Source organism: Pistacia vera, unplaced genomic scaffold (genome assembly GCF_008641045.1).
Source record: "Pistacia vera cultivar Batoury unplaced genomic scaffold, PisVer_v2 Contig212, whole genome shotgun sequence".
NCBI lineage: Eukaryota > Viridiplantae > Streptophyta > Magnoliopsida > Sapindales > Anacardiaceae > Pistacia > Pistacia vera.
In genome coordinates, this window is record NW_022196016.1 from 993,369 (window position 1) to 1,016,555 (window position 23,187).

Genomic DNA, 23,187 nt, shown 5'->3' on the forward strand with positions numbered 1-23,187 from the left:
TTAATAATTAAGGTATTTGGGTCAATTTACACAGACCTTAATTAATCTTTTAAGATCTTAAAATTACTAGTCAGATAAAAGCTCTAGTAGTCATCCCTATTGACAACCGTGAAGACTTTAACTCGAGAGACCATGTTAGATCCGAGTCTTACTCTTTTATCATCAAGAGAACTCGAAGTTCAGAGACTATATTAAATCATTTTTTGCTCTTTTACTATAAGATCATCAATTGGTGGTTCTTTTTATTTTTTTTCACTAAGCCATTGTCACATCCAACATTTTACTTTGTATTATTAGGTTTAATTTTTTTTTTTTTGAATTAATTATGTAATGTTCATATAAAGAGTAAAAGACTTTTTCCTATCCAAATAATGACTTAATGACATTTTTCCACCTACAGACATTTAAAATACTATTTTACTATCCAAATTTATATTTCGTTTCTAATTTCGACATCGTTGCAACCTCACACCATCACCATTCTCTTCCTGATCATCACTCACCAAAACCCTTCAAACCCTACTCATGCCAACCTTGCCAATCACCGACAATTGCACGATTAGGGTTTGCGCAGCCGCCATTCCCAAATCAAATTTCGATCAATCCCAACCATCAAATTCCAACCTTCCACTACCAAAAGACTTATCAGTCTCCCCACTTCAAAAGCCCTAATAGACTGGATTGTGTTTGTTTTTTGTTCGCTATCGAAGTATAAATTTAAATAATAAAGTGATATTTTAAAAGTCTGTGAGTAAGAAAGTATCATTAAACCATTATTTTGGTGAGAAAAAATCATTACTCTCATGTAAACTTTAAAGTTTATTGGGTTTTGAGAATATTGTTAATAATACACTTAGATAATAATTGAAGTTTTTATTTATTTATTTATTTTGTAATATTATTTAGAATCGATGATAATATTTATATGGTCTAAAGTTCATTCAAAACTCTTTACAAAATATCAGAACCACTTGCAATCTTTTTTAATATATAAAGTTAAACCACCCACCCACTTGTGGCTGAAATATATATATAGGTTTTTTTTTTTTTTTTTAACAGGTTTTTTATGAAAAAATAAAAAAAGTATTGGCAAAAGTGTTTTTGTTTTATATAAACATGTCAACTCATGGAAAGCTTTTGAGAAAAGTATTTTATCGTTTAGAAGAAGCACTTATTTTCACCTGCTCGATTTTATAATGCATGACAATATGTTGTCTTACAAGATTATCGCTCAGCTTAATATTATCTTTTATAAATGCTTAGATTTAGATGGATAATGTTTTTTTCGACACAATAATACTATGTGTTAATGCTTGATTTTAGACACTAACAATTCGCACATATAAAGTATTAAGAGAGCCTTAAAAATTACACGTGATGGATCATGAGATTTGAATATAGAGCTGAGAATATATATGTTCCAGAAAACATAAATAATAGGCTAACAAGAAATGTTTTTATAATGGTTCGGATGTTCAAACAAGCAACTCTTATATCCACTGTTATTTTATTGATCTCTGACTATATCTATGATATTGTCTGTAAGGCATACAAATATGAAGAAATACAGTGTTTACTGAGAGAAAGAATTGAACTCAAATTTATGTTTAGCTCTCATATGTCCAATTCCCACTTTTTGGAAAGAGAAGTGTCAATTTATACACCTTTGAATTCAATGTAATGAGTGTTTTGTGAGTTAATTACCTTGACACATGGAAGACTTTCGTCATTTATCTCTTGAAATGAGATAGGATTTGTATGAATATATTTAAAGAGATATGGGCTTGGTAGCTAGTACAAAAAGATATTTATTGAGTTGATATAAACGTGACTTTTTAGACATAATATTATACATATAGAGTTACAAATACTAAAGTGATTGAATAAATATTGAGAGATATGGTTAAAGTACACCGTCTTAGATTTGAATTTCTTTTAAGATTTAAGTAAAAAACATGAGACAATGGATTTATACGTTAGTCTTAAACTTCTCCCAAGAGTTAATTAAAATGCATATAAACTGATTGTAAACTTTGGTTAAGAAAAAAAAAAATAATAAAGTCGAGGAAGAAACAAACAATGAGAATAAAACAATCGAGAACCTTTTTCCTTGAGCCGGGGAGACTTGGGAAATGGGGCGTGACCCATCGAGACATAGTTGAGCCAGTCTTACTTTGTATTAACTTAAGACTCATCAAATTACATTCGGTTTCAAAAGTGCGCCGGACACCTGTGAAGGAAGGGCTGGTAACTGAGCGACAAGTAGTTGTCAGATTTAGACAAGGACTTTTCATGCCTGCGCCTGCGCCTGCGGCCTGACAAGAAAAGGCGTATTAATTAATATTTTTTTAATAAATAAATAAATAAGGCTGTGTTTGGGTCGGTCCTGTTTGAGACGTTAAGAGGGATTTACAGTTTAACACATGTCACTATCCCTAACTTTTGCTAATACGGTACGGCTATTAACAGTATTGTGATTATGAGTTAACAACTGTTTTCTATTTAACATACTTTTTCGACCATAAACAAAAAACAAACTTAAATCATCCGGTTTATGGGGATTGTTGAGAAAAAGAGGTTAACGAGTCTTTTAATTAAAAAAATTAGATTTGGATGATTGAGATCGAATCAGAATTTGATTTAGAAAGAGTGATTATACAAACCTTAATCACTTGATTATCGATAATCGATCGGGTCAGTGAGAATAAAATTTGAGGAGTTTTGATTAATGATGATCGATAAAGAAAATGGTGATGATGTTAGGTCGTAATGATACCAGAATAAAAAAACATAAATTTAGATAATAAAATGATATTTTAAAAGTCTGTGCATAAAAAAGGTGGGAAAAATAGTCGTTTACTCTTGTGATTATTTTGTTAATTCACTTTAATTAAGATTACAACTTTACTATTTCGGGAAGGGTTATACTACATATACAAAGAATTATATAAAGATTTCTGGTATAAAGTGACGTGTCAAGAGATTAATCAAAGTAAATATTTTGGCTTTTTATATTCACCCTTCCATTCATTTTTTGCCAAAAATTTTCTTTTTTGTATATTTTTTTCTTCTTACATTTGGCATTACTGTTCGTGAATGTAGTAAGATTACTATTTGGATTATATCATGTGCGTCCACCAAACTTTTGTTAAAATAAAAATACCCTTAAACAATTATAAAACTTCAACAACACCATCGTTCTCGTAACACTGTTTGTTTTATTTTGTATTTTATATAACATACACACTTTCACTGTCGAAAAAGATAAACTCGTGTTGATGTTTATCAAATAATTGGAAGAACATGAACCACAAAGTTTGATAAAAAAAGAAGACACAAATTATATGCAAATGTAATTAATACTCACTTTAATTCCCAAACCATGGCAAATTATATGCAGCTTCTTCTTCAAAATGCATATAATTACGTGATGAATTCTGNAGACTGTTTGTTTTATTTTGTATTTTATATAACAGACACACTTTTACTGTCGAAAAAGATAAATTCGTGTTGATGTTTATCAAATAATTGGAAGAACATGCACCAAAAAGTTTGATAAAAAAGAGACACAAATTATATGCAAATGTAATTAATACTCACTTTAATTCCCAAACCATGGCAAATTATATGCAGCTTCTTCTTCAAAATGCATATAATTACGTGATGAATTCTTAAGCTTAATAATCACAAACACAAACACACTTGTTCTTCGTCTTCTTCTTCTTCTTCTTCTTCAACCACCTTATCATAAGCTTTAGCTAGTAAACTCAAAGATAGTGACGGTACTGCTTGTTTTCAGTGGACACGGCATCTCTATCCCTCTTTTTTGAGTCTTTTACATTTTTTATTTAAATTAAAAAAAAAAAAATCGCTTTTTGAGAGAATTAGAATCTGTGCTCACCATGTGTTCGATGAATAACCCAAGAGTTGACCCCACCACAAAAAGAAACATCCAACAACAACAACAACAATAACAGTCTCAGGCTCTCAGCCATTACCCGCACCAAACAACACATCTCTCTCTTTCTCTCTATATTTAATATTTTAAAAAGTTTTTGAAGTAAACCCATATTCTCTTTTTTTTTTTTTTTTTAAATCTCTCTCTCTATATATATATAAATATATATATATTTTTTAAGTACACGTGTTACTTTGTTTGGTTTGTTTCTGTGTTTGTTGGCTTATTAAACTGGCCGGCGATGCCGACGCCGGTGGACTTGGTGAGGCAATGCTTGACGGAGGCAGCGGCGCGTGTTTTGGATGAGGCGGTAGTGGTGGCGCGTCGAAGGAGTCATGCTCAGACCACTTCGCTTCATGTGGTCTCTGCTTTGCTAGCTCTACCGTCGTCCATTCTACGCGACGCTTGTGCACGTGCCAGGAGCATCCCGTACAACTCGCGCTTGCAGTTTCGCGCGCTGGAGCTCTGTGTCGGGGTCTCGCTGGACCGGCTGCAGAGTTCGAAATCGGTGGAGCGACCTCCGATTTCGAATTCACTGACGGCGGCAATCAAACGGGGACAAGCGAGCCAGCGGAGGAATCCGGAGAACTATCACCTGCAACAGATTCACTGTAACCAACAAACGCCGTCGCTTTTGAAGGTTGAACTAAAATATTTTGTTTTATCGATTCTAGATGATCCTATTGTGAATCGCGTGTTTGGTGAAGCCGGGTTCCAAAGCTTTGAAATAAAAAGAGCGATACTTCAACCGCCTGTTGCTCAATTATCTTCCAAAATTCTGCGAACTCCCCGGTGCCCGCCAATTTTTCTTGGTAATTTGACTGACTCGGGTTTGGGTCTGGATCCGGTCCGAGCTGGGCCGAGCTTCCCTTTTGATTTTGAAGATGTTGACGAGAGTTGTAGGAGAATTGGTGAAGTTCTACTGAAGAGAAACGAGAAAAATGGGAAGAACCCGTTGCTTGTTGGGGATTATGCAAGTAAAGCTTTGAGGGGATTTATTAAAAATGTAACTTCTAGGAAACCGGGGGTTTTGCCTAAAGAAGTATATGGGGTGGATGTGGTTTGTATTGAGGAGGAGATAAGTGAGTTTGTCCTTGAGAATGGAAGTGAAGAGAGGATGCCGTCAAGGTTTAAGGAATTGGAGACTACTGTGGAGCAATGTTCAGGGCCTGGTGTTGTTGTGAATTTTGGTGAATTGAAAGCTTTGGTTGGTGACAATGTGTCAAGTGAGGCTGTTAAGTTTGTTGTTTCAAAATTGACCAGTTTGTTGGAGATGAATAGTAGGAACTTATGGTTGATAGGAGCGGCGGCGAATTATGAAGCTTATTCAAAGTTTTCGAACATGTTTCCGAGTATAGAGAAGGACTGGGGTCTGCAACTTTTGCCTATTCACTTCAAATCCAGGTGAGTTTTAATAAATATTAGTTGTCATTGCCTTAGCTCAAGTTTTGATATGTTTTCTTTTGTTTAATGGTTTGTCAATTTTTTTTTATTTTTTTTATTTTTATTTTGAATGTGTTGGGTGTGTTCTTTTTTAATAACCCTTTTCATTATATTTTAATGTCTTGTCCTTAATGGATTTCTAATTCCAAGCAAACATGCTGCATACATCATGGTTTATGCTTTGGCTCAAAACATGTAAAGCATTTGCTGCTATGTGAAGACGTGCTTTGCTGGCTGATTGGCGTCCGTTAACATGAAATGTAGCAAATGCTAGTTGACACTTGTACTGTCGGATACTGTAGCAAGAGCTTCCAACGCCGTAGTGACAAGTGCAGTTTGCATCTGACAATGCATATATTAATCATTCTTCTTTTGGACCTGTGTCTATTCAGTTCTTAACATGTTATTAGGTTTTGGTGCATTTCCACAATATTTTTATATATTGTATGTATGCATAAATTTGTGTGTGTGCACTGTAGCTTCTGACTGTTTCAATCAACTGGATCTCACAGTTCCATGCTCATGATATACTTACAGCTTGATGGGGTCCTTTGTTCCATTTGGTGGGTTCTTTTCTTTGCCACTTGACCCTAAAAATCCAATGAGAAGCAAGAATCAACATAGCCCTTGTTACCTTTGCACTGAGAAGTTTGAACATGAAGTTGCAGCTATTTTGAAGGAACGATCAATTACTTCAGTTGCAGATCGGTGCTCAGAAAAACTTCCTTCTTGGTTAGAAAGGGCAGAACTTGACACCAGAAAGGGTGTTGATATGGCCAAGGTGTGAGGTCCTTCAAATTGTGGAATCTTTGACCAATGTAGAAATATTGCACATGCACTTGTTCACGATAACAATTGTCTATACCTATACTTTGCACTAATGAACTTAATGTTTGATAAATCTACTGTATTTCATTGATTGATTTGTGAAATATTTATGTAAGAATGTGCCGCATCATTCAGTGCAGGCCAAGGAAGATGGCACGGCATTGCATGCTGAAGTCTTGGAGCTGCAAAAGAAATGGAATGATACTTGTCGTCTTCATCACCCTCAAGTACTCCCCAAATTAGATACTCCCGAAACAAGGTCCCAAGTCCCAATTCCCGAGGTCTTTCAATTTATTGCAGATAAGAAGGAAAGCAGCAGTAAAGATCCTGCGTCAAATGAAAATCTGTGTGCTAATCCAAATCTCAGTATGCAAATAGATTTGCGAAAGGTTTTACCCACAATACCGAATACTTCAATAGCATCAACTTCTCAAGCTGCGAATGTTAATTCCCAATCTAGGGTTCAGGTAAACTTTTCAAAAGATCAGCAACAGCAAATAGAGAATGAAGGCCACCCAGTTCCCCCTCACCCTCCGTCCAATCCAACCAATCCTCCTCACAACCCACCTTCTTCATCCCCAATTGCAGTAACCACAGATTTGGGATTGGGAACAATCTATGCTTCAATCAGGCAGGCGGCAGAAACTCCAGAATTAAAATATCAGAGTCTTTCTCCCCCCAAATCTCCTAAGTTTGATGCAGTTTGTGAGGGTAACTCTCAACATTTTGCCAAACATGGTTCGTGCTCCGGCGGCTCCATATCTAAGTTAGCAGAGCTAGCACATGACGGAGATGACAAGACACTTAGGAAAATACTTGCTGAAAAGGTCGGAAGGCAAGATGAAGCCATAATTACTATTACTCAGGCTGTATCACGTTGTAGAAATGGACATGGACGGCATCATGGCTCAAGTGGTAGAGGAGACATTTGGTTTACTTTCCTTGGGCCTGACAGAGCTGGAAAGAAACTAATTGCTTCAACTCTTGCTGAGATAATATTTGGTGACCAGGAAAACATAATTTGCATGGATTTTAGTTCCCAAGATAGGGGTAGCCGTCAGGAAAATATTTTTCAATGCCAACAATTGGATGGTTGTGATATGGAGTTTCGGGGGCACTATGTTGATTATATTGCCGAGGAGTTGAGAAAGAAACCAGATTCAGTTGTCTTCCTCGAAAACGTGGAGAAGGCTGATCTTGTGACCCAAAATGCATTATCCGAGGCTGTGAAAATAGGTAAATTTCATGACTCATTCAGGAGAGTAGTCAGCATCAGCAAAGTGATCTTTGTTACAACATCAACAATCATGCAAGGTAACGATAATGAATTTTCAGAGAGGAAAGCTGGTAGATTTTCTGAGGAAATAATTTTTGGAGCCAAAAAGTGGCAAATGCAATTGTCAATTAGTTGGCACTCCCAGGATGTCAGCAGACCTCATGAGCTGAAAGCGAATGTAACACCAAGCAAAAAAACTCCAAAAGCTGAATCTCGGAATAAAAGAAAGTTTATTGACAATGATGACTCTTCGGCTGAGTTGCAGGAAAGGAGTCACAAGTCGATAAGATCCAATCTAGATCTTAACCTTCCTATAGAGGAGGCAGAAGAGGAAATCAATTCTATAGACTATGACAGTGATGCGATCTCTGAAAGCACAGAAGCTTGGTTGGAAGATTTCTGTGATCAAGTGGATGCAAAGGTGTATTTCAAGCCATTGAATTTTGACTTGATTGCAGCGAAATTAACCAGGGACATCTATATACGATTTCAGAGAGCAATGGGATCTGAGGTAGTCCTTGAGATTGATGATGAAGTCATGATAGAAATACTTGCAGCGACGTGGTTATCAAACAAGAAGATGGCAATAGAGTTTTGGATTGAAGATGTTCTGAGCAGACACTTTGTCCAATTTCAGCAGATGTATCATCCCAAACCCGGGTCTGTTGTGAAACTAGCTGTTTGTGACGGTCGTCCTTTTGAACTGGAATCTTCTGAAATTTGCCTTCCCATAAAAATCAACATGTAACTGATTCTGGCTGTATCATCTATGCTTCTTCTTCTTGTAATTAAAATGTACAATGTAGATCTTAGCTAGCATCCAAAAAGCCTCGTTTGGCTATGTGTATTCTCCTGAGTTTTTTGGGATAATAGTTGTGTTATGTTTAGCTGTTGTTAAAGAATATGCATAATGTTCCCTTTTTGTGGAAAATTATTGACATGTTGCCCTTCACTGCTTCTTGTTAACCTTCAATTAACTGACCTCTAGTTAAAGAGTAATGTTACGTCCACAAGTCACAACTTATTCTCACAAATTTCTCTTATAATCCTGACGTGATAGTTGAGTTGGTACGGTTATGTCAGCTCTATCATACTCAAAATGCAAAATGATTTTTACTAGATTTAAGAATTTACCGTTTTTTCATATTGAATGGTCGTTCTTTATTGAAGGAATGTTCGTTCCTCTTTACGGAACGACCATTCTTTCCTTACAAAATGGCATGGTCGTTTCCTTAATGAAGGTATGGCCATTCCTTACGTTGTTCCTTAATGAACGTATGGTCATACCTTATGCCGTTCGTTTCTAATAGTGTATTGGGTGTCTTAGTGAGTGGTGTGAGCTGACGTGATAGTATACATATGCTAACACGTTAAGGCTGTAAGAGAAGTTCATGATATTAGGTTGTAAAAACGTAGTATTTTTCCTACCTAAATACTCAACGCCTTGGGCCATTAAATAGTCCAGTTCAAACCCAGATTGGAGTAATTTTGCAATCACAAGATGAGAGAAGCCCATTCATTTGCATTATAATAGTAAAAGATATACTTTAGAACTCTATTATTATTTATAAACAAATCATTTAAGATTTAATTAGAAAAAGGGTTTTTAATGTTGAAAGATGATTTCAATGTTTAATTCTTCAATAGCATTAATTTAAAACAAACAAAAGGGCTTTTTTTTTTTTCTTTTTTTCTTTTTTGGGGATTAAAAATAATTTATATTTTAAGTGTTCCTTTAAAGAACTTTTAATGGGTGCTTTTTTCAAAAGTAGTTTTCATATTATATATATTTAATAAAAAGTTTAAAGGAGTGGTTTTCAAATTGTAAAAGCATTTTAAATATTCTTTATCTTATAAATTACTTTACTTCATTTCCATTAAATACTTTAAAGTTAAATTAAACACATTCTTAATAGTACAAAAATGTTTTTTTATTTGAAGAAATATGCATAAAAACCCAACTTAGGGGGTATTGTGGAAGACCAACAAATCTCACTAATTGATATGGACACTTTTGTCAAAAAAGATGCCATCAAGGGGGCATTTTTGTCATAAAAAAATTATTCGATGAAATTGATAAAAATTATCAAGATTTGTATATTTTTTAGAGTTAAAAGAGATTTCAACTTTCTGTCTCGATTGATATAAACATTAATATATAATTATCCCAGTGTTAACATATAAGTATAACTAATTTTTACTTTTGCTCACTCTTTAAGAAAATTTCCCCATAATTTATTTAATTTTCATTATGTTTTCTCTATAGCCAAACACTCATTCTACGGTCGAAGATTTTAATATCCTTTTAACAATAAAAAATTGAGAAGGAACATTTGAAAGTGAGATGGGTATTTTTGTAATTTAGCAATGAGAGTCAAGCACGTGTTCACACTTTCTGGTAGTGATGACCCAATTCCTTTGGAAAAATCTACAAAGCAAACCTCCACTTTGCCTCTCTTTTATTGGATTTTGTTTTTAAAGTCAAGTCCACTCTTTCTTCCTCCTTTTCTGTATTGTCTTTGTCTCCATTCCCCGCAAAATCCCCTTTAATTTATTATATAAGATTATAGACCGAACGACTTACACATACCTAAGATCTGTGGTAATGATAAATTGGTACTCAAAATATTTTGAAATAACAAATAGATACCTTCTGTCATGTGCTGTTAGTAATTTCTGTTTGGTAATAGTGAAAAGACTAGAATGTCCTTGAAAGTTTGATATTTTAGTTTTTTGTAAATTTAAAAATTTCTAAAAAACCCCCTAGGTTTGCTAATTTAACTAAACACTCCAATATATAAAAATTTTGTTAAATAACAAAAACACCCCCACCACCTGCAGTACCAGATTTCGGCCACCACCGTCGGAATCTGACCGAAAAATTCCATTACGACACAGATCCGTCGGATCTGTGTCGTAACGTGTCGATCCGGATCTGGTCGGAAAAGCCAGATTTACGGCCAGATATGGCTGTCAAGGCCGCAAAACTCTCAACGGCCAGATCTGGATGTAGATCTGGCCTTTTCCAGTCAAATCGACGTGTTACGACATAGATCCGACGGGTCTGTGTCGTAACGCAATTTACCGGCCAGATTCCGGCAGTGGTGGCTGAAATCTGGCACTGCAGGTGGTGGAGGCGTTTTTGTTATTTTACAAAAAATTTATATGTTGGGGTGTTTAGTTAAATTAGCAAACTTTAGGGGCTTTTATAAATTTTTAAATTTATAAAAAACTAAAATATCAAACTTTCAAGGACATTATAGTCTTTTCACCATTACCAAACGGAAATCACTATCAGCGCATGACAAAAGATACCTATTTGTCATTTCAAAACCTTTTGGATACCACTTTGTCGTTACGGTAAACCTTCGGTATGTGTAAGTCGTTCGGCCAAGATTATATGGTATTAATTTCTATAATAAATTCTAACTCTAATCACTATTTCAAGAAACCATGCAATGCCGTCTTGGTTCGTTCTTACCGTTGTGCTACTCATGGGTGGGTCGTCCAAGGATTTGCTATTCATTAACAATTTTTTTTTTTTTTTTTTTTTTTGTCTCACAACAATTTGCTATTTCGCTAAACCTTGGGTGGGAACAATCGTTTGCTCTTTCTATGATAACTTTAATTTATTGGCTAATGTAAGTTTAACCGGTTAAATATGATTGTTTTAATAATATTCCTTAATGTAATGACTATTCCAAAGATATCTCTATATTCACCGATAATTTTTAGGGTTTTATCCGAAATTGGGTTTACGATAACATAAGAAGCTTTGATTTATAGACAATATTACATTTACAAATAAATATTGAAAATTTATATTTTAAGTGTTATGATGTCAGATTTTTAATAAAATTTTACTATACTACATTGTTTTATTATTTACGTCATCTGATAAATTACAATATCAGATTAGTTATTTCCCTAAAATCATTGTAAAAGGAATGGAATAATTTAAAAAAAATCTATTTATAGTATTTTCTTGTGAAACTAAAGTATACATGTTTTCAATTATGTTATTATTATCATTATTTTTTATAACTGGGGTATTCAAATGTACACCTCGATGAATTCTTGGATCTATTGAATATTTTATAAACCTAAAAGATCAAATAAATTACAATATAATAAATAACTTAAATGTTTTGAGCCTAGAACCTCAAGATAGGTGGATCAAGTATGTTAACATGTATAAAGTAATATATAAAATAACTGAAAGCTCGAGACTTTTTTTTCTTCACTTTAAATAAAATATTAAATAAAGTAAAAGTCACACCGACCTGATAATATTACCGTATCATTGTTCATGTTTATAATGAAACACTAAAAATTCTTAATTTTCAAAGAAAATTTCAGGAGTTTTTTATTAAAAGATATTTTAATTTAATAACACATTTTAAATAAAATAAATATATTATGTACAAAAATACGGTGCCTGTGCCTCCGTTGCTCCACATATTTCCAACATTATTTAATAATAAAAATCGTAACATAAACTGATCGCCCCATAAGGTGTTAATTATCACTACAACATCAACTGCTATGCAGTGCAGCTTTTCTCCACCGTCTGATAAAGACATCAGATGCCTTCCCCTAGCTTTCAGGGGCCCCCACTCGATGTGATATCATCATTGTCGTTTAATGCTTTTGTGGTGTGATGGGACCCGATGCATTGACTTTTCTCAATGTCGACGGATTCACACACTATATTAGCCAAAAGATTGTACTACGAGACCTCAGCCGTTGGATTTGTTTGACTATTTTGAATTGTCAAGTGTACAATCAGGATTTGCACTCTGCTGAGGTGTCCATTTGTGGAAATTTAAAAAGGCTGGGCCTCAGAGTACAACCGTTGAAGCATGATATTTATATTGGTGATTGGTCTGTATGCTTATCCGTTTAGAGTCAAATTACGGTTTGGTCCTTGTCTTTTATCTAGATTTTAAATTCCACCCTCCCTCTAATTTGTTAATTAATTAAATTATTATAAAATTTTCATCGTCATCCAATATTTTTATATAGGAAGTTGATAGGATATTTATTAATTAATTAGGATTCCATTTATAAATTAAATTAAATTAATTATAATTCAAATTTTAAATAAATAAATATTAGAGATATTTATTTTACCAAAGTTATTTAAAAAGAAAAAAAAATAAAAGTATTCTTCTAGAAGCCATCGAAGTGCCCTTGATGGCTCGATGGATTCAAGAAATTCGTCGATAAATCAATTTCTAATTTAGAAGAGTTATTCTCACTGACACAAACCTTTCCAGAACAGTCCTAGACCAATCAGACGCTGTCAGCTAATAGTTTTCTCCGAAATCGTACTCACGTGTCGTGTAGACTTAAAAGACAGGCAGTGAGAATAGCAAAACAAGGGAACGAATTAAGTTTTAAAAACATGCTGACGGTGCTAAATAAGGCCACGTCATCAACCAAGACAAAAACGCGTAAAGCATGGAATCTCGATACGGTCACCTTTTGGTGAAACCGTTTCAATAGGGTTTTTCGACACGTGGCATTGCATCACTCAAAGATGGTTTAGATATTAATATAATGAAATGGACCCACCACTTTGAAGTAAAAAAATAAATAAAAAAATAAAAATTTGGAAAGACATTCTCCGAGGTTTCGTCATTTCATTTGAATTTGCATTTGCATTTGCATTTGAATTTCACACAGACATTTGAATTTAACTCCATAATATTTAAATAAAATAAAATAAAATAAAAATGGAAAATTTAGAGGTGCAGTAGGCTGGCCTTTTTGACCCAGAACACATAAAAGGAGACGAAGCAAAAGTCTAGCTTTACTTCTTCTTCTCTTTCTCTATAGCTTGGTAGGCATTGTTGTTAATTGTATTGGTAATAATACTCAAATTATAATAACAATAGTAATAATTATAATAAAGTTTGAAGTTGAAGAAGAGAAACAAATCTGGGTTTGCTTTGCTTCAGGCTCTCTTTGTAAGGTATGTTTTGAGTTTTAAGTTGTGGGTTTTTTTATTTTTTATTTTTGTAGTTTTGGTGGTTTAAATTATGGGTGGTCTAAATTTGGAAATGAAGGAAGAAAGAGCTGTGGGAGTTCTGAGTTGAGTTTTGGTTTTGTGTGTGAGAACCAAATAAGAAGGGAGTGTGATGTTGTTTGTGTAGTTATGTTTGTTAAGGTTGTAACGGGTTTCTGTTCTGGTTATTGGTGTTTATTTGTGGATAAGTTTATTATGTGCTTATGGGTTAGCTAAAGTTAACATAGTTTAGTGGTAGTTCGTTTAATATAAATTTTGTGTTAAATGGTTGGATTAATTGTAATCTCCATGTCCATCTCTTTGTTTGTTAGTTTATCAGTTCTTGTTATTTCTTTTTTCGTTTGTTTAATTTTTTTTGTATGTAATATAGGCTTTCAAGGACATGTTAATAACCAAATGTTTCTGATTCTTGGAGCACCATTTGTGAATATTGTCTGTTTTACGATTTTGCAGAAAGAAGAGTTCGAAGAAGAAAAAGATTTCCATGTGCAGCGGTTCTAAAAGGAAACCAACACAGACTTGTTTCATCATGGATACTGATTCTCATAAACAAGACGGGTTGTGTTATAATTTCTCAATTTTGCTTGAATTGACGGCCTCTGATGATTTGCTTGGCTTTAAAATTGCTATCGAAGAAGAGGGTCTTGATATTGATGAGCCTGGTTTGTGGTATGGTAGGAGAACTGGGTCTAGAAAGATGGGGTTTGAAGAAAGAACCCCCCTCATGGTTGCTGCCATGTATGGAAGCAAAGATGTGCTTTGTTATATTATTGAGACTGGACGTGTTGATGTTAATAGGGCTTGTGGTTCTGATGGGGCTACTGCGTTGCACTGTGCTGCCTCTGGTGGTGCTTCTAGTTCACCTGAGATTGTCAAGCTCTTGCTTGATGCTTCTGCTGATATTGACTCTGTCGATGCTAATGGAAACCGGCCTGCTGACTTGATTGCCAGAGGTTGTCTTTTGGGTTTCCATTCAAGGAAGAAGGTATTGGAGTCTCTGTTGAGAGGCGATGCTGGTGTGGTAGAAATAGATGTTTTTTGTGATGGAGTGGTTTATGAAACGGGGGTACAAGAACAGCCTGAGATTTTGACACCCCGAATATCTAAAGATGGAACTGAGAAGAAAGAATATCCTATTGATCTCACCCTTCCAGATATCAAGAATGGGATATATGGGACAGATGAGTTTAGGATGTATACTTTCAAGGTCAAACCTTGCTCTAGGGCTTACTCGCATGATTGGACAGAGTGCCCGTTTGTTCATCCTGGGGAGAATGCTAGGCGCCGTGATCCAAGGAAGTATCATTATAGCTGTGTCCCATGCCCTGAGTTCCGAAAGGGTTCCTGTAGGCAGGGTGATGCTTGTGAATATGCACATGGTATTTTTGAGTGCTGGCTCCACCCTGCCCAGTATCGGACACGTCTGTGTAAGGATGAGACTAATTGCAACAGGAGAGTATGCTTCTTTGCTCACAAGCGTGAAGAGCTTCGTCCTTTATATGCCTCAACGGGTTCAGCAGTGCCGTCTCCCAGATCATTCTCAGCCAAAGGTTCTTCCCTGGACATGGTGTCTATCACCCCACTTGCCCTTGGTTCTCCATCAGGTGTGATGCCACCTACGACTACCCCACCCTTGACGCCCTCTGGGGTCTCTTCTCCAATGGGTGGATCGATCTGGCAGACCCAGCCTACTGTACCTACACTGCAGCTTCCTGGTAGCAGGCTGAAATCTGCAGTTCATGCCAGAGATATGGATTTTGACATGGAGTTGCTTGGTCTAGAGAATCATCGACGTCGACACCAACAATTGATTGATGAGATTTCTGGTCTCTCATCACCATCCAGCTGGAGCAATGGCATGTCTGCTGCATCACCCTTTTGTTCTTCTGGTGATCGAACTGGAGAATTAAATAGGCTCGGCGGAGTGAAACCAACTAACCTTGATGACATTTTTGGATCTCTCGATCCTACGATTTTGCCTCAATTACAAGGACTCTCATTGGATGCTCAAGCAACCAAATTGCAGTCACCCCCTGGCATCCAGATGCGTCAGAACATTAACCAGCAGCTCCGATCTAGTTATCCTTCCAATCTCTCTTCCTCTCCTGCAAGGACGTCTCAGTCCTTGGGGATTGATCCTGCCGGGGCCACTGCAGCTGCAGTTTTGAGTTCAAGGTCAGCTGCCTTTTCAAAGCGAAGCCAGAGCTTCATTGAGCGGACTGCTGTGAATCTTCATTCTGGGCTTTCTTCACCAGCTGCTACCACGACTCTGATGCCTTCTAACCTGGCCGATTGGGGTTCTCCTGATGGTAAGTTGGACTGGGGTGTGCAGGGAGAAGAGCTGAACAAGCTGCGAAAATCTGCTTCTTTTGGATTTAGAAGTGGTGGCAGCAATTTGGCCGCCCCTGCGGCCTCAGAGCCAGCAACTGCTGACGAGCCAGACGTGTCTTGGGTTCAGTCCTTGGTGAAGGACACCCCTTCTGTGAAATCTGGTCAACTTGGCTTCGAGGATCAGCAGCAGCAGTGTCATCTTGACACTGGAGTTTCAGAAATTCTTCCCGCTTGGGTGGAGCAAATGTATATGGAGCAGGAGCAGATGGTGGCTTAGTCCTGATAAGCCCAATATTGGTTTTCTAAAGTTTAACTTAACTAGTTTTTTTTTTTGCCATTTTTTGAATTTTTATTAATATTCATCATCTGTAAGTGGAAAGAGACGGGGTTTGGAGAGCATCAAAGTATGCACCAAGGAAGTTGAGTAGGATTAAAGCTTCTGCTCTTACCACTCTTTAGGTTCTAATCTAAGAATAAGTAGTTTACTTCTTTTCCCCTTTATTTTGGTTCTCTTTTTAGCTGTTCTCATAGTCATCCCAAAATGGAAGATGTGGGAAGCACAATCTCCTGCTGATGGGAGTAGAGAAGCAGATTAGTTCAAACTGCCTGGATTCAATTATTTCAATTTACAGATGGAAGATAAAAAGACATACTGATTTATTGGTTTATTTTTGAATATGTATCTACCTCAACTTGTAAAATTAATTACGCACCTAATAAAATCTTAGCATATTATTGAGTAATATCTTTATCTTTTCTTTCAGTGTTGATCATTTATTTGTTTACAGATTTGCTTCTGCATTCTTTAGCATCAGCACCTGGGCTTCAAAGCTCAACATTCTGCACATATATCAGATTTAATGGAACTTCGAATATGCTTCTGTCACATCTTTTTCTTTTTTTCACTCTCATCCTGTTATCGCCTTTTCTAATTCATCCTGCATATTACTTTGGGCATTCATAAAGTTGAGGGTGAGGTTCATTGATTCCATGATTCTCAATTGGGTAGATTGTTGAGCACTAAGAAAAAGGCCGGCATCCCTGCGGATGTTTAAACTTATTTTGTGTATTTAGTGGCATAAGCACTACCAGAAGAAAAGATGGTAATGCTATCATTTAGCTGAAGATGACCAATGTTTTGGTTCTTAAACTACCACTTATCTAATGGTGATGCAGAAATTAAAATATTAATCCCGTGTTTCCTAAAACTGAAAACGAATTCATCTTCATCAGGGTGCTTTTGACTGCTGCCGGCTTCATCAATGCAGAATTAAATAAACAGAACAGATGATGACACCATTGACAATATTTAACCTCACTGCGTATAGAATACGTAACATTCTTCCAAGTTTGCCGTTTCAAAAATATTCCCCCACACACCTCAAATTCAGCTCAGAATTTGGCGTAGTCTAGCTTGACTTAATATTTTAATTGAAATGTTGGGATATAAAAGATAAGGACAAAAAACAAGAGGTCATTTGTTCATCGAAAAAGAGAAAAACAATGTCATGTTCAAACAAAGCCACTACTAGAAGGTAAAGTTTGGCTGCTCAAGACTGCTCATGATGTCAATTTCAACATTCCTGGCACTTAAAAATTTGCTAATCAATCATTACTCATCCATAATTTAATATAAAACAAGGTCTAAGATATGATAATGTGATTGAAAATTCTTCAAAGGTGTGAAAACTTGTAGCCCACCATGTTCAAATTTGAATTCTGCAGGTGGGGTATTACTGTTGAACAAGAATGAATTGAAATTCTGAAAAAGGGTTTAAGAAGTTGTTCCTTTAGTTTAATATCAAAATTTACAGAATCTTACATGTATTAAGTCTACATTACATGGCAAGTCCAATAAGTTGATGAACCAGCTCATCTAGTGATTGATCAAGGATTTGTGACCCTAAATCTGCAGAAATTTCTTCAAAATCTTCATGCCTCATCATGTTCTTTCTGTGTAACCAATTTGATTCAGCTACCTCACCATCTGTCATCTTGTAAATTTGATCACAAATGTTGAAGTAATTGTGACTACGGATATATCTCTTTCTTGATCCAACACATTTGCCTTCAGATTTCTTTGGCTTTGGAACATCAAGGATCATCAAATTATTGTCGTTTCTTGGAGATTGGCAGTCGTAGTTTTGATCAGGCTCTGGTGATAATTTTCTTCTTGAATTTGACTCCACCAAGTTTGAACAATCCAACTCTGTTCACAATGTGATTGGCCAAACCAAAGTGAGAAATACATTTCGAAATTGTTATAAGAATTAAATATAAAAATTGAACTAAAAGCAAAACACACTATACCTGACATAATGAATTGATCAAAATCAAGAACAGAAACTGGGCTTGAATCTTCTGAACTGGACTCAAGTTCAATACTTTGAACTTGTGATGCTTCTGCTGATATTGACTCTGTCGATGCTAATGGAAACCGGCCTGCTGACTTGATTGCCAGAGGTTGTCTTTTGGGTTTCCATTCAAGGAAGAAGGTATTGGAGTCTCTGTTGAGAGGCGATGTTGGTGTGGTAGAAATAGATGTTTTTTGTGATGGAGTGGTTTATGAAACGGGGGTACAAGAACAGCCTGAGATTTTGACACCCCGAATATCTAAAGATGGAACTGAGAAGAAAGAATATCCTATTGATCTCACCCTTCCAGATATCAAGAATGGGATATATGGGACAGATGAGTTTAGGATGTATACTTTCAAGGTCAAACCTTGCTCTAGGGCTTACTCGCATGATTGGACAGAGTGCCCGTTTGTTCATCCTGGGGAGAATGCTAGGCGCCGTGATCCAAGGAAGTATCATTATAGCTGTGTCCCATGCCCTGAGTTCCGAAAGGGTTCCTGTAGGCAGGGTGATGCTTGTGAATATGCACATGGTATTTTTGAGTGCTGGCTCCACCCTGCCCAGTATCGGACACGTCTGTGTAAGGATGAGACTAATTGCAACAGGAGAGTATGCTTCTTTGCTCACAAGCGTGAAGAGCTTCGTCCTTTATATGCCTCAACGGGTTCAGCAGTGCCGTCTCCCAGATCATTCTCAGCCAAAGGTTCTTCCCTGGACATGGTGTCTATCACCCCACTTGCCCTTGGTTCTCCATCAGGTGTGATGCCACCTACGACTACCCCACCCTTGACGCCCTCTGGGGTCTCTTCTCCAATGGGTGGATCGATCTGGCAGACCCAGCCTACTGTACCTACACTGCAGCTTCCTGGTAGCAGGCTGAAATCTGCAGTTCATGCCAGAGATATGGATTTTGACATGGAGTTGCTTGGTCTAGAGAATCATCGACGTCGACACCAACAATTGATTGATGAGATTTCTGGTCTCTCATCACCATCCAGCTGGAGCAATGGCATGTCTGCTGCATCACCCTTTTGTTCTTCTGGTGATCGAACTGGAGAATTAAATAGGCTCGGCGGAGTGAAACCAACTAACCTTGATGACATTTTTGGATCTCTCGATCCTACGATTTTGCCTCAATTACAAGGACTCTCATTGGATGCTCAAGCAACCAAATTGCAGTCACCCCCTGGCATCCAGATGCGTCAGAACATTAACCAGCAGCTCCGATCTAGTTATCCTTCCAATCTCTCTTCCTCTCCTGCAAGGACGTCTCAGTCCTTGGGGATTGATCCTGCCGGGGCCACTGCAGCTGCAGTTTTGAGTTCAAGGTCAGCTGCCTTTTCAAAGCGAAGCCAGAGCTTCATTGAGCGGACTGCTGTGAATCTTCATTCTGGGCTTTCTTCACCAGCTGCTACCACGACTCTGATGCCTTCTAACCTGGCCGATTGGGGTTCTCCTGATGGTAAGTTGGACTGGGGTGTGCAGGGAGAAGAGCTGAACAAGCTGCGAAAATCTGCTTCTTTTGGATTTAGAAGTGGTGGCAGCAATTTGGCCGCCCCTGCGGCCTCAGAGCCAGCAACTGCTGACGAGCCAGACGTGTCTTGGGTTCAGTCCTTGGTGAAGGACACCCCTTCTGTGAAATCTGGTCAACTTGGCTTCGAGGATCAGCAGCAGCAGTGTCATCTTGACACTGGAGTTTCAGAAATTCTTCCCGCTTGGGTGGAGCAAATGTATATGGAGCAGGAGCAGATGGTGGCTTAGTCCTGATAAGCCCAATATTGGTTTTCTAAAGTTTAACTTAACTAGTTTTTTTTTTTGCCATTTTTTGAATTTTTATTAATATTCATCATCTGTAAGTGGAAAGAGACGGGGTTTGGAGAGCATCAAAGTATGCACCAAGGAAGTTGAGTAGGATTAAAGCTTCTGCTCTTACCACTCTTTAGGTTCTAATCTAAGAATAAGTAGTTTACTTCTTTTCCCCTTTATTTTGGTTCTCTTTTTAGCTGTTCTCATAGTCATCCCAAAATGGAAGATGTGGGAAGCACAATCTCCTGCTGATGGGAGTAGAGAAGCAGATTAGTTCAAACTGCCTGGATTCAATTATTTCAATTTACAGATGGAAGATAAAAAGACATACTGATTTATTGGTTTATTTTTGAATATGTATCTACCTCAACTTGTAAAATTAATTACGCACCTAATAAAATCTTAGCATATTATTGAGTAATATCTTTATCTTTTCTTTCAGTGTTGATCATTTATTTGTTTACAGATTTGCTTCTGCATTCTTTAGCATCAGCACCTGGGCTTCAAAGCTCAACATTCTGCACATATATCAGATTTAATGGAACTTCGAATATGCTTCTGTCACATCTTTTTCTTTTTTTCACTCTCATCCTGTTATCGCCTTTTCTAATTCATCCTGCATATTACTTTGGGCATTCATAAAGTTGAGGGTGAGGTTCATTGATTCCATGATTCTCAATTGGGTAGATTGTTGAGCACTAAGAAAAAGGCCGGCATCCCTGCGGATGTTTAAACTTATTTTGTGTATTTAGTGGCATAAGCACTACCAGAAGAAAAGATGGTAATGCTATCATTTAGCTGAAGATGACCAATGTTTTGGTTCTTAAACTACCACTTATCTAATGGTGATGCAGAAATTAAAATATTAATCCCGTGTTTCCTAAAACTGAAAACGAATTCATCTTCATCAGGGTGCTTTTGACTGCTGCCGGCTTCATCAATGCAGAATTAAATAAACAGAACAGATGATGACACCATTGACAATATTTAACCTCACTGCGTATAGAATACGTAACATTCTTCCAAGTTTGCCGTTTCAAAAATATTCCCCCACACACCTCAAATTCAGCTCAGAATTTGGCGTAGTCTAGCTTGACTTAATATTTTAATTGAAATGTTGGGATATAAAAGATAAGGACAAAAAACAAGAGGTCATTTGTTCATCGAAAAAGAGAAAAACAATGTCATGTTCAAACAAAGCCACTACTAGAAGGTAAAGTTTGGCTGCTCAAGACTGCTCATGATGTCAATTTCAACATTCCTGGCACTTAAAAATTTGCTAATCAATCATTACTCATCCATAATTTAATATAAAACAAGGTCTAAGATATGATAATGTGATTGAAAATTCTTCAAAGGTGTGAAAACTTGTAGCCCACCATGTTCAAATTTGAATTCTGCAGGTGGGGTATTACTGTTGAACAAGAATGAATTGAAATTCTGAAAAAGGGTTTAAGAAGTTGTTCCTTTAGTTTAATATCAAAATTTACAGAATCTTACATGTATTAAGTCTACATTACATGGCAAGTCCAATAAGTTGATGAACCAGCTCATCTAGTGATTGATCAAGGATTTGTGACCCTAAATCTGCAGAAATTTCTTCAAAATCTTCATGCCTCATCATGTTCTTTCTGTGTAACCAATTTGATTCAGCTACCTCACCATCTGTCATCTTGTAAATTTGATCACAAATGTTGAAGTAATTGTGACTACGGATATATCTCTTTCTTGATCCAACACATTTGCCTTCAGATTTCTTTGGCTTTGGAACATCAAGGATCATCAAATTATTGTCGTTTCTTGGAGATTGGCAGTCGTAGTTTTGATCAGGCTCTGGTGATAATTTTCTTCTTGAATTTGACTCCACCAAGTTTGAACAATCCAACTCTGTTCACAATGTGATTGGCCAAACCAAAGTGAGAAATACATTTCGAAATTGTTATAAGAATTAAATATAAAAATTGAACTAAAAGCAAAACACACTATACCTGACATAATGAATTGATCAAAATCAAGAACAGAAACTGGGCTTGAATCTTCTGAATTGGACTCAAGTTCAATACTTTGAACTTTCTTCTTCTTCTTCTTCCTTCTTCTCCTTAATTTTGCTCCTTCATATACTTCATTGTTCTTTATAGGTGTTGAAAACTCCATAATTTCTGAGCCAACACATGGATTTTCAGGCTTATTAAAGACTCCCTGCTCCTTGTTTCGACATCTGTCTCCTCTTCTCTGCTTCAATTCTCCACGACCCATCTCACATTTCTTCCTTCTTGTCCTTTTTTCTTCATCTTCATTTCTATTACCAAAGCTGAGAACAAAGAATTCTTCATTTTCTACCTCAAAAAAAGTCGGCATCTCTTGAATCGACAATGTACTACTCTTTACTCTTCTATGCTTATTATCATCACCTTCCGTCTGACCACTACTTGCCTCAAAATCCAATGAATTCATTGATCGACTTCGAGATATTTTACCAGTACTCGAATTAGGAACGCCTTCCAAACCCATTAATCTTGCAACAAGACTGGGCATAGCCTTGTCTTCAGACTTCCATTCTAGGTCCTTTTCACATAAAATAGAACCAACCTGAGTGTCAGTGTTAGTGATTTGATCAGAAGGGAGAGTCTTAGAGCAAAGAATTCTACGTAAAATGGCAGCTAGACAACCAGGAGTTGTGGCGCTTTTTGAAGCGGAAATGTTATTACTATTATTATTATTGGGATCAAAAGACGCAGAAGAAGATGATGACATAGAAGAAGAATTATATGATAACAACTTCAACTTCAGGTTGAAAGAAAGAAAAGACATTATTATTATTATTACGAGTAAACAAAACAAAAGAAATATCAAAAACCCACTTTGAAAACAGTAGTTTTCTTTTCTTTTCTTTTTGTTGGGATTTTAATCTTACTTTGCTGAAAGAATACAACTTTAACAAGAAAAAAGTAAAAGACAAAGTTGATTTGAATGTTGGTTTGTGGAAGAAAGTAAAAGACCAAAGAGCAAATGGCGGGCTTTGGATTTGAATGCTGTGTCTGTGTGTGGTTGGCAGATTGAATAGAGGAAATTTGCAGTATTTTCACGCGCGTTGACAGGTCAATTCTGCAATTTCATGGGTTAAAACTGTTTTAACACTCTCACAGCGCGCCCACAG

The 23,187-nt window shown here is 36.5% G+C and overlaps 4 protein-coding genes across 4 annotated transcripts; 3 read left to right on the plus strand and 1 right to left on the minus strand.

The window, feature by feature from the left end:
* Positions 1-4,159: 4,159 nt before the first annotated feature.
* LOC116129621 (protein SMAX1-LIKE 6) lies at positions 4,160-8,448 on the plus strand. Its single transcript, XM_031415346.1, has 3 exons — positions 4,160-5,362; positions 5,939-6,182; positions 6,370-8,448. The coding sequence occupies exons 1-3, from the start codon at positions 4,200-4,202 to the stop codon at positions 8,251-8,253; spliced, it is 3,291 nt and encodes a 1,096-aa protein (XP_031271206.1). The 5' UTR covers positions 4,160-4,199; the 3' UTR covers positions 8,254-8,448.
* Positions 8,449-13,251: 4,803 nt separating this feature from the next.
* On the plus strand, positions 13,252-16,610 carry LOC116129560 (zinc finger CCCH domain-containing protein 66). Its single transcript, XM_031415278.1, has 2 exons — positions 13,252-13,482; positions 13,990-16,610. Exon 2 carries the CDS (start codon positions 14,021-14,023, stop codon positions 16,142-16,144), a length of 2,124 nt encoding a protein of 707 aa, XP_031271138.1. The 5' UTR covers positions 13,252-13,482; positions 13,990-14,020; the 3' UTR covers positions 16,145-16,610.
* Positions 16,611-17,370: 760 nt separating this feature from the next.
* Positions 17,371-20,451, plus strand: LOC116129512 (zinc finger CCCH domain-containing protein 66-like). Its single transcript, XM_031415248.1, is given in 2 exon segments — positions 17,371-17,402; positions 18,206-20,451. Coding segments are annotated over 2 exon segments (1,812 nt in total). The 3' UTR covers positions 19,986-20,451.
* Positions 20,452-21,396: 945 nt separating this feature from the next.
* LOC116129629 lies at positions 21,397-22,807 on the minus strand. The gene is made up of 2 exons (XM_031415359.1): positions 22,019-22,807; positions 21,397-21,917 (listed from the first exon to the last, which is right to left on the minus strand). Exons 1-2 carry the CDS (start codon positions 22,782-22,784, stop codon positions 21,547-21,549), a joined length of 1,137 nt encoding a protein of 378 aa, XP_031271219.1. The 5' UTR covers positions 22,785-22,807; the 3' UTR covers positions 21,397-21,546.
* Positions 22,808-23,187: the final 380 nt, after the last annotated feature.